The sequence below is a fragment of the Dunckerocampus dactyliophorus genome, chromosome 3 (assembly GCF_027744805.1).
Source record: "Dunckerocampus dactyliophorus isolate RoL2022-P2 chromosome 3, RoL_Ddac_1.1, whole genome shotgun sequence".
Classification (NCBI taxonomy): Eukaryota; Metazoa; Chordata; class Actinopteri; order Syngnathiformes; family Syngnathidae; genus Dunckerocampus; species Dunckerocampus dactyliophorus.
In genome coordinates, this window is record NC_072821.1 from 1,649,171 (window position 1) to 1,661,310 (window position 12,140).

General features: G+C 42.9%; 2 protein-coding genes across 2 annotated transcripts in view; both read left to right on the plus strand.

The window, feature by feature from the left end:
• The first annotated feature begins 201 nt into the window (after window positions 1-201).
• Window positions 202-8,822, plus strand: fam219b (family with sequence similarity 219 member B). The gene is made up of 6 exons (XM_054770683.1): window positions 202-409; window positions 872-980; window positions 3,931-4,024; window positions 4,085-4,162; window positions 5,063-5,114; window positions 5,574-8,822. The coding sequence occupies exons 1-6, from the start codon at window positions 335-337 to the stop codon at window positions 5,721-5,723; spliced, it is 558 nt and encodes a 185-aa protein (XP_054626658.1). The 5' UTR covers window positions 202-334; the 3' UTR covers window positions 5,724-8,822.
• A 661-nt stretch (window positions 8,823-9,483) lies between these two features.
• The window catches only part of LOC129178430 (AT-rich interactive domain-containing protein 3B-like), an 85,421-nt gene continuing 82,764 nt past the window's right edge, over window positions 9,484-12,140 (plus strand). The window contains exons 1-2 of the mRNA XM_054770678.1: window positions 9,484-9,869; window positions 11,014-11,652. Coding sequence (XP_054626653.1) covers window positions 9,834-9,869; window positions 11,014-11,652 — 675 coding nt within the window. The 5' untranslated portion in view covers window positions 9,484-9,833. The remainder of the gene's footprint in view (window positions 9,870-11,013; window positions 11,653-12,140) is intronic.

The following is a 12,140-nucleotide window of genomic DNA, read 5'->3' on the forward strand; positions in this document are numbered from 1 at the left end:
CAAATCACAAAGTAGGGATTTTGGAGAAATTAACCCATAAACAAAAACATTACAGACATGATAATACATGTTTTTTTTCCCGCATCTGTTACACTAACACGGTTTCGTAAGTATGTGTATTTATTTATGCGTATGTTTATGTGTGTAATATAAAGTATTTATTTAATGTATGTATCGATTAAATAAGCGTTTTGAAACCGGAAGTAGAACCCAACTCGTCATCAGCTGCTAGCATACAAGGCTAACAAGTCAATATGCGGCCGTCGCCGGTGTGCCAAACAAACTGAAAGTAGTCATGGCAGACCCGTGGCGTACGTTGTGACAACGTGACGAGATGATGAACGACATCTCCGAGGAACCGGAGAAGGACAGCTTGCTGGAAGCTTCGGCGAGTCCACACAATTTGACGGTAAACGGGGGCGAGGCTAGTCCGGCTAACCAAACAGCTCCAGCTAGCTTGTAGTGAACACACCTAGCTGGTTAGTTCGCCAGCATTAGAGTTTGTCAGTAGTTTACATTGAAACGAGACGCGTATATATTGGCAATATGTGTACATTTGTAGCGGCTGGAGATATGGTTACATTTGTAAAAGCACGTAAACGACTGATTAGTGGCTTAAAAACGTAGCTCATGGATAGAAAACAAGATGAGAACTACCGCATTTCCTTAATAGTGGCCGAGGGAGCTTATTTACTCAACGGTACAGAGTGCCAGGCATTTTTCCAATTTCAGTTGAGAAAATATGCTAGTCAATTGATTTGTGATGCATGGGACTCCATGAAATGCAATGACATTTTGCATTATGATAGATCAGTGCTACCACATGATTATCAGACACATGATTGTCCAGCCATTTGTTCTTGACTGAAAGGGGCCCGGGAGCGGCACAAGACCCAAAACCAGCGATGGAGTCATCAGGCCTATGGAGAAAAGAGGACCTTACATCATGTCCAGAGCGCCAGCCATCCACCTCAAGCTGCGTAAGTGTTCAAATCAACGCCAGTCACGTTAAGTTGGGTTTTTCTTGCTTTTTAAACCTGATTACAGTTGTCTGTTTTAGGACTTTGCAACAAATGTGTTTAGGTAACTCATTTGACGGTAGCGGCAGAAAGGTTCAGAACTTGCGGAGAACATCAGAGCAGTTAAGCGCAAATACACAGTGGTGTCAATTTCAGAGTATGTACACATCAGGGAAGTCAGTACAAAGCAAAAGAAATCAGATTAAATGAGTGAGGGGGGAAATGATTGCCTTAGATTACATTCAAACCTGAGAGGTGGATGGTTTGACAATGAACTTGGGTGACATCACTGATGGATGTTAGACACCTTGCACTCCTTCACCTTTCTTTATTGTGCCTGAGGATGCCCCATAGGTGCTGCGTTGGGTTCAGGTGTGGAGGAGACATACTTGGCCACTCTGTCAGCTTCAGCTTCCTCAGATAAGCCTAGGTCAACACCGGTTGAACGCGCTTCTACGTCTGGTTACGTGCAAAAAAAGCAAGAAACGCACAGAGGGCGAGCATGTGACGTGCTGATTTTTGAGCCGCAGAGGTCAAACAAACTCTACGGGCCATTTTTTTTCAGGTTGCAAGACAACTTTACGCACTTCGTACATCGTTGTGTGTCGTCTGAACGGCTGATGTGCGTCTTTTAATGCATTTTTCTGGTGTCAGCTTTGGGCAGAATGGTATGTGCGCGCCACACTCGCACCCAACACAAGTAATTACTGTGACCAATGCACATTCAGATATTCCATACGTCCTCCATGCCTGTCCAGTGAGTCGGTTGTGCGTTGCCTGTACATCTGCCGCCTCGATGTCAATGGTTAGACAGGGAATCACACCGATGCCGGACGTCCCTCCCATGACATGTAAAAAGGTGCTTGAATAAACAAACAGAGCTGCTTGAAAGGCAGCCACTCGTGTTAATTCCACAACATACATACACATACATATATACATATACTGTATATACAGTATACACACAGATATTGATACCATAGATCAGGGTTTGCCAACCTGTCGATCGTGAGCTACTCGTCGATCTTTGGGACTTTGCCGGTCGATCGTGAGAACATTTAAAAAAAAATTATTATCATATCAGTGCCCTCACCTCCCGGAGAGCGACCAATAGGCACGCATTTTGTCCACTGAACACGCCCGTATGCCTCGCCGCTATCCAGGCAGCAACCCGCGAGCCCCAGCAAGGGGCCCAGTCCACAAAACCCGGCCAGAGGTACACTAGTACACCGGCTCGCCTCCTGCACCGACGGCCCCCGTTGGTGCCCAAAGTGCGGCTCAGGGGCCATCTGTGGCCCGTGACTCATTTGTCATTGCATCACTGCAGAAATGATAAAAATACAGCACAAGGCTCAATTAGAAAATGCTGAAATGTTAAAACCAACCAATAATAATAACACAAAGCATAATATGTGTATATATGTATGTGTATATGTATGTGTGTGTATATATATATGTATGTGTATATATATATATATATATATATACATATATGTATATATATATATATATACACACACACACACACACACATATACACTAGGTCCCCAACTTACGAACACAATTGGTTCCAGGCGACTGTTCTTAAGTGGAATTGTTCTTAAGTGGGGAAAAGGTAATATTACCAATGATATAGGTACTACATGTACGTGTATACATATACAGTATATGTGTATGTATGTAAATATGAGTTTGGATGCAGTAGTAATATTAAACCAGGATAATTAATGAAAAAAATAATAATAAAAGTGATATAATAATACGTAGTGATAAATGTTATTTACCTTTGAAGAGGAGTGGTTGAGCATACGTTGTTGTGGTGGAGGAGGAGGAGTTATTGAAAAGAAGGACAAATGGTGGTGGTGGTTAGACTCTTCTAAAAGAGGTAGTGTTCTGTGGGTGGTGTAGATATAAGCAGGCCTATTAACTCTTCATAAACTTTAATCACACGCTCTGTCCGGGTTGTATCATTTAGCTTTCCATTTAGCTTTACCTCCCCAGCGTCTAACTCTTCCTCTGTTGGTCCCATTAGCAGTGTCACAGTGCCCTCTTCTGGTCAAGCATGTACAGTATAAATACTGATGGAGCGACTACAAGGCAAAATAAAATAAAATAAAATATAGACCATCAGCTTGTGTTCGTATCTGCGAATGTTCGCTAGTCGGGTGTTCGTAAGTTGGGGACCTAGTGTGTGTGTGTGTGTGTGTGTGTGTGTGTGTGTGTGTATATATATATATATATATATAAATCAAAAAATAAAACAACCAAGGCAAAACATGAAAGATCAGAAAATAGAATAAGAATAAATAAGTACAGAACAGATCACATCAAATTTGTAGTGCAATATACATAATATAATATAATATAATAATAATAATACATAATAAGGTAATAAGTCCTGTCCTGTCCAGTCCTTCCATGACAGGAGATATGTGATGTTACATATATTGGTATCGGTTGATATCAGAATCGGAAATCGAGAGTCGGACAATATAAGCATATCAGCTATTGGCAAAAAAAGCCAATATCGGACATCCCTGTATCGGACACTTATCATCTTGGAGGAGTGATTTGGCCTCCTTATCATGTTGGAAAACTTGCTTTTGGCCACGTTTCCACTTCAGAATGTTACGCAACATGTCGGAGCTCATGGTTCCCTTCAGTGAAACACAGCTCCCCTAAGTGCTGGCAGGACTCGTGCAGCCCCACTTTATGACAGCAAGACTGCTGACAGACAGTAATGGCTGTGTGTTGACTGATTTTCAGTGGATAGTAAATACAAGCTATACAAGCTGCACACTGACTACTCTAAGGTATATGCATGTTTACCTTCTACAGCATTGTCCCTTCACAAGACATACTGTCATATGTATCCTCTGTCTTCATGGCTGTGGTTGCTCCTCTTCCTTAGAGAAACACAGGGAGTTAGCCAGGAAAGCTCTGAAGAAGAAAGCTCTGGCACCGGGACCTCCCGTTATGCATCAGCCCAGACAAGGAGCCAAGAGGTAACAAGAGGCCATGGCTGCTGTCTGTCTGTGCCATAACACCGTCTCTCTCTTTCTTAGGAAAGTCAAGTATAACAAGGGCTACACTGCCTTGAGTCAGCATGCGGAGGAAACTTTGATTGCACTGGATTCGGACAGGTCAGGACACACTTAATCCCTCATAAAAAACACAATAAGCCTTTAATAAGAACATCCTGTTTGTTCTTCTGATAAATCTTTCACTGGAAGCGCGTTCAACTGTGCCTCTTCATTAAACCTTAAAGCCTTGAAGGGACTGCATGCAACTCCCTTCAAATAACAGTCGTCACTCGCAATATCGCGTTTTGATTATCCCTCCCTCGCTATATTCTTTATTATATTATTACTGTATTATTCGCTATTTTCACAAATGAATGAAATTAAATGCAAGTGATAAGTTGTATTCTGGCCACTAGGCAGCTGTCCATCCTTATGACATTACCCTACCTTGCACTCCACGTAGCCACGCATGGATGCAGGGGGAACAAAAGGTTCTCCTCCCATTCCTTGTGGAAGTGGTCAGTTTGTCACTTCTTACTTTGTCCTTCATCATTTGTGTGATTTGGTGTAAACAATGAATAATAGGAGTGTAATGGTGACTGTACATCCAACCAATTTCTGTGCCGCTGATCCTAATTAGGGTGGTGGGTATGCTCTAGCCTATCCCAGCTGACTTCGGCTGAGAGGCGGGATACACGCTGGACTGGTCGCCAGCCAATCGCAGGGCACATATGTAATGGTGACTACAGGGCTCTGATAATGTTAAAAGCTGTATTAAGAAAGTCAGAAACGGGTTTTCTATGCTCTAACTGCGTAAATATTCCTTTTTATAAGTGTTGAAAATTGAACTCTGGAGGAACCTGCTGTATGTGGTCCCTTTCGAGAAATCAAATATTCTTCTGTGTGTGTTTTGTCGAGTTCATCAGATTATTAAACCTGTTTTGTCTGCACGCACAATTCCAGTCCACATATTCTCTCTTGCAATTACGGCGACAGAACCGGTCTTTCTTGTCGTTGCAGCGATGAAGAGATTGATTTCGAGCAGTGTTCCTCCGGCTACTCCTCAGCCGAGGTGAGTCAATTAACTCATAGAACGTTTTCATGTTCAGGAGCCGCACTTCTGCACCTGCTTCCAGTTAAGGCACCGCCCTCTTTGCAGTTTAGGTGCATACCGTATAGTAATTAGAGCATTGATGGTAATACTACAGTAAATAGTAGCACACACACACACGTAGCAGGATTACACAGAAATACAATAGTTTGTGGTGTGCAGAACAAGGATAATCCTGACTTAGAATTTGGATAATGTTGTCTCTTAGGCGGCAATGAAAGTGTCCAAACCTGAGAATGATGATATTATTATTATTAATGGCATCATCCTCCATGAACCAGGAAGTAGTAGCTGTGAGTGACACTGTAGTTGTTCATCATAGCAGTACTAAGACAGTACATCTAATGCTGACCCATGATGTTTGAAGAGTACAGAGAATATAAGACAAATCACACTATGGAGTGCAAATGGGCCCTGCAGGTCCACCCTGACTTAAGCAAGCAGCTGCTTCAGGACGGCTACCGTCTGGATGAGATCCCCGACGACGAGGACCTGGACCTGATCCCGCCCAAAGCCATGGGCTCCTCCGTGTGCTGCTGCACCGAGGGCCCGTCCTGCTGCACGCAGTGAGGCTGAAGCTTCGGACTTAAAAACAGGTTTGGTATCAAGACACCGGCGCTCGCTGCCTTTACCGCTTAATCTGGCAACACTGCTGCTTCCTGCTCCTGGAGCCAGAAGCTCCTCCTCTCCTCCTCCTCCTCCTCCTCCTCCTCTTCTTCTAGTTCTTCTGCATGAAGAAGAGTGGCATGACATGACAGCACAGATGGACAACAAGAAAAAAAGCCTTATCCACTGTGACTCCAAAGCTATTTTTTATGTTCATGGTATTTGTTTTTCTACATGAGACGCTAACTATGCTAGCATTCTCAATACAGAGGCGAAGGTCCCTTGAACGCCCCATGGAGAGCCCACAGTGCTCTGATGATGAATGATGACATTCCCTGACTGCTGTTACACTAACATGCCACCTATTCCAACAATTTATCAGCTTCAAGTATTTAGATATGATTACAAAATACACTTATGGGGACGACAAAGACCTTTTTTACTGGGTTGTATGAAATATTTGACCATAATTAGTGACTGTCGTCTTATAATGATATCATCACCTGCACTTACAGTACTTATACAGGAGTGTTTATACAGTGAGTGGGCCACACTGAAAAGAAAAAAAACAATGCTAGCACTGCACTTCCTGTGTCTACCAGCTCATCAAGTCCTGTTTCAGCATGTTTGACATCACGTCATTTTCCTTTAACAGCACCACTTTATTCTCATAACATTACCATGTTATTCTTCAAATATTTACAACAGTTGCTCTTGGAATATTATTAGCCATCCATTTTCTATGCCGCTCATCCTCAATAGGATCGTGGGGGTATGCTGGAGTCTATCCTGGCTGACTTTGGGCGAGAGGCGGGGTGCACCCTGGACGGGTCACCAGCCAGTGGCAGGGCACATAAAGACAAAGAAACCATTCACACTCACATTCACACCTATGGCCAATTTAGAGTCTATAACGCAGGCAAGGGGAGAACATGCAAACTCCACACAGCGATGCCCTAACGGAGATTCGTACCACTGACGGCGTGGCCAACATGCTAAGCACTAGGCTGGAATATTATGATTTATTCATGAAATGGTAGGATTTATTACAATAGGACGTTATTTGAGTGACATTACAACATCCTTCTTGGAACATTTCAACTTTGTCCTTAATGTTCAATTACGACGTTATTCTCATAACGCTATGACTTTATCCTGGTAGTACGAGTTTATGCTCTGAATGTTAAATGTTATTCATGTTATTCACTAATTGTGACTTTTTGTAATATTACGTCTTCATTTTCTTAACGTTATGGCTTTATTCTTGGAAAATGACTACTCCTACCACTAGTAGTACTGCTGCTGCTGGGAACATTGCGCAATATGAGTTCATTCTTTCCTAACGTAACATTAGCATTTGCTGCGCCTGACATCACAACTTCATTCTTGGAACATGACCATCGTCCCTTGCTACATCACGCCCTCAGTCTATCACGGTTGTTAAAAAAATTGGTCTCTGGGTGTCGGTGACGTTACATTGATGAGACAATAACCACCAGGAAGTATGCAGTGCGAATGATCTTATTTACAGTAATCTAAGAGGCTTCTTTTCTATGATTGTGTCTACTATATTGGGTAATACAAGTGTAAAGGTGACTATGGGGGTGTTATTTCATATCTACAGGGCTCTAGTAATGGTAAAACCCGTATTTAGAAGGTCACAAACAAGTTTTCTGTGCTCCATGAAAATATTGTATTTATTAATATCGAATCCTACTTTGCAGAAATTCACCTATCACGGTCAGGTCTGGACCCCAGCTGTATAACTTTTTCCTGTATTACGTTATTCTCAAAATATTTACATTTATTCTTAGAATAGATTACTTTTATTCCCAAAATATCAGCACTTTATACACTGACGTTATTCCAGTAACATTACAACTTTGTGGGTAATATTGTATTCCGGCCTTACGCCTTACTCTCATAACCCCACGACTTTATTCTCTTATATTCTGATGGTATTTTCATGACATGACATTATTCTTAGCTCAATACTTTTGACTTCTGTACTTTTAACTATTTTCTTTTCAGCGTGGCCCTGGTACTCGTTTGTATTGAGCCACTGGAAGGAGATAATGAAAGTTAAACGTACATTACTCTACTTTCAATAGAAGCGAGTGCGTGGAGAAGCAAAGGCAAAAGGAAGTGACACGTGCAAAATATCTCAAGTTTCAAAAGACACACACTCCAGATTTCCCTAAAAACCTATTGTATGTGGTAAATTTAGATTTGGAAATGAATTTTGGTGTGTGTTGAAATATTTAAACACCTTAATTGGACTTATTGTTTGATTGTGCTGATGGCAAAAATTTAATATCACTCCAGGAAAGAAGCCATGTTGAGTCAAGAATGTGTCTGCCGATGGTATAATAGTTATTTATTTATAATTTAAAGAGATGGAAATAATATGAAGACTCTAGATTGAAATAATCTGTTTATTGTAGTGGTTTAATTCCCCACACAATCACCTCTTTAATATGCAGACAATATATATATATATATATATATATATATATATATATATATATATATATATTTTGCAAACATTCCCATTTAAAATGTGTCCCATTATGTTACAGTCTGTATTGTTCAAACTGCATTTATGAATATTACTGACTCTCTGGAGAGGTTTACATTTATGGACTATAAAAACACTTGAAAATATGTTATTTCTTTTCCAGTGTTGAGCGGTTTTGACCCTCAAATGAATGAATACTTTCATAGCGCTCCAATATTTGTCATGTTGCGGTGCAAACCACCTCATTGTCTTTGGGAAAAGAAATGACTTTTAATGCATGAAAGTGTGTGTGCGTGGGAGGACATTGACTAGCAATGCAGGATTTTTTTTTCTTTCTTTGAAATGACGCTAAAAGTGCACTCATTTAAAACTCCACAATGTATGTTGTGTTGCACTTACTGTACAACACACCAGTGGTCAGTAGCAAGTACACTCACGTCAACATGTGCTATGCAACTGCTGGACAATCTGCTCATCTCTTACTGAGAATTCTAATAAAGACTATTTTATGATGGTTCACACGTATCTTTTTTAAGTTACGACTGTACGGTTTATTTATTGACATTATTAAATAAACTTATGTTACACATTCTGTGGAGTGTGTGTCTGTCCCCCCCCCCCCCCCCCCCCCCAAAAAAAAAAAAAAACACAAAAAAAACAACTGACCTAAACATTAGATACACCTGCACAAACGCATTCCTAAAAACAGCAGAGGACTCTTGTCACATAGAGGATCTTTGACCAGCATAAACATAGTGCTTCTGTTTTAATTTATGACTTCATTTTGAAAAGAATATTAGCCATTTGGCGAGGTGAAAACGGGGAGTTGTGACAGAGGTTTCCGTTGACATTGAATGGTATGTTTTTCTATGCCACCACCAGGGGGCAGTGCAGCGCTGTGTCGAGCTTCGTGCAATTTTCTCATTACAAATCTGAATTAGCATTGTGAAACCCTATTTCTAATTCTAACAATGTCTAAGTAGTGTCGTTTGGGGTACTTTAATTCAATGATAACACTATTTGACGAACAAGTTCTGTAATTAGCACAAAAAACAAAACACTCCCATATTGGTACAATAATTTCCGAGTCTCTTTAAACGCAACTGGCCACCTTGCACGTCTACCGTATCCCCTTTACGTCACGTCGCACCTCCATTCTTGAGCATTTAAATGGCGATTAAATAAGTGAAGAGCGGAGTGGTGGGACTTGTTGCCGTGGACTGGGGCGGGTCTTGTACCCCGTGTGGGGGTGTCAGTTGGAAGGGGACAAAGCAACGCTGGCAACGGAAGTTACCGAAAAACTACTACTTACTCGAAAAATAAGACTTCTGAAACAAAAATCCATCAGTGAGGTGAGACTGGGTTAAAAGGCAACACAGAGGAAGAAAATAACGGTGAAAAAAAAATCTAAGACGAGCTTCTCGTGCGTGGCTTTGCACGCCTACCTCCCTCCTTCCGCCTCCGCCAGACGTGCGCGTCCACGCGAGGTAGCGTGCGCGCGCGTGTGTTTACAAGTGAGTTTTGAACGAGTGCCAGCAGCGAGGCAACAAGGAGGCATGGTGGACAACTCAGGCACTAGTAAGGCACAAATGGTGAGTACTCGTTCGTGTCTTCCCGCGCTCCCCTTTTCGTTTAAAAGGCTTTTAAAACAAACCCAACACAGATTAAAACATTTTTTTCGCACTCTTTCGAGGGAATTATCGCGCGCACGACCCCAGTGTGTGTATGATAAAAGAGAGGAGGTGGTGGGGGGGGAAGTCGCTAAAAGCTAATTTAAATAACCTCGCAGAGCGTATTCACCGCTTTAAAACATTTATTCCTACATGTCGAGGATGGCGTTTTAACTCGAAGACCGTTTTTGACAGTTTTGACGCTCGTTACTTGAGGTCTAATTAGCTATTTTTCGTGCCATAAGCTACATTTGCCGGCTTATCCGTAACCATTGAGGCTACAGTTTACTCTTTAGCAAGGCTGCGAGTGAAATATTAACACAAGTCACCGATTTTTGATGTGAAGAGAGCACTCAAATGCAACGCATACGTTCACCAGCCTTTCCTGCAATGATTGCCCGTTAAAATGTGCACCACATTTGGAAATAAAAAAAAAAAGAAATCAGGTTATACTAGTTGGCGAATACTTGTGGGGCTAGTTTCCCCCATGACACATCCTCTTTTTTTGTGCGTGTAGATGTGAAAAAAAACTGTAGCTCAATGAATATATTTAGGGAAATACTCGCATTTTGCTCCTTGTGGATCACACCACAGTGATTGAGTTAGTTTTATTTGAGTTCAGTAGGGAGGGATGTGCGTTCGACTAAATTCCCTGGATTGACTAGTTGGTATGTACTGTAGTTCAACTTTCCATGGCCGATGTCATGTTCTTCTTTTCTAGCAAACTGGTAAAGCGTGAATCAACAGCGCCTCTGCTGGTTGTGGCCTTGCAGTGCGCTGCAGAAAACGGCAGGCAACATTCGAATGCTCACTGGTAGCCTTTGTAAAAGTCCCTTCTAAAACATGAATTGTTCCAGAAAATGTAAGGACTTCCAGTAAATAGTGTGGGAATGAACCATCAAAGTGTCAAAAAGGACCTTTTGCTTGCAGCGCCATGAGTAAAGTCAAGTGTAACGATGGGATTAATGTTGCAGAAATGCGTAAATGAGGCTAGTGCCGCTCATGTGCTTGAGTTTATCCCCATGAATAAGCTATTTGATAACATGTTCATGTCTCCCCCCGGCAGCCCAGCATGTCTCAGGAGCCCGGTGTAGCCTTTCCTCAGAGTACCCCTACAGGGGGGATGAAGCTGGAGGCGGTGATGGAGCAGCTCCAGCGCCAGCAGCAGGCCCGACTGGAAATGGAGCGCAAGGAGAGGAAGCTGCGAGAGGCCCACATCATGTACGCTCAGCAGGTGGCTGCCCAGCAGGCCATCCTGGCGGCCGCCCGGGCTTCCGGGGCCAACTTCATGGGCAAGGGCCTTGCGGTTGGGGCGATGCCCGGCGGCGGGCTACCTCCTCGCATGTCCAACCAGAGCAGCGTGGACTCTGAGAAAGAGGACGACGAGGACAGGGGTCGAGATTCCGCCGACGAGGAGGACGACAACGAGATGATGGACGGTGACGAGCGCAGCGACGAGGAGGAGGGTGGCGCCAGTGGCCTGGAGTTCCTCCGCAAGCAGACGCTGGCGCTGCAGCAGAGCGCCGCTCGCATCCAGCAGGCCCGCCCCTACGGCAGCTTTGCTGCGTCGGCCCCCCAGAGGGCGGCGTCCCCGCCTATCAGAGTCAAGCAGGAACCCGACGAGGGCCTGTCGCCTGCGGGCGCTCACCCTGCTACCTCCCCAAATGGGCAGGCTGACTGGAGCTTTGACGACCACTTCAGACAGGTCAGTTTCCTCTCTCTGACATCACTTCCTGTCTGTATACCTGTCATACTAAAGTCCACACTTGCACGAGTAGTCTTAAACAGCATTTTAACATTCTTAGCACTCACACATTCAATTCCCATCTGTTTCCCAATGGGGAGCTCAGCTAGTCTCGTGTCTTTCGGTTATCGGTTATCTTGAAAAGCACCATATAGAGGAAATTCAAAACATTATTATTATTATTATTATTATTATTTTGACTCCTCGCCTCTACAATTAGTTGTACATTTACTCGTGCATCATCTAAAGGTGTTTTAACTTTGCTTAAAATCATTGCTCTTGTGCCAGGAATCGATGTTCTGCTGTTAGTCCGGAACACCACTGCCAGTGTTTTCCAAAAAGTCACTTTTCTTTGCACCACAGACGATTACCCCAAGAAGCAAAACGTTGACGTCAGATTTAAAAGTGTGTAACGTCTAACCGTGCGACCCAAGTTTTGTACGGTTTGG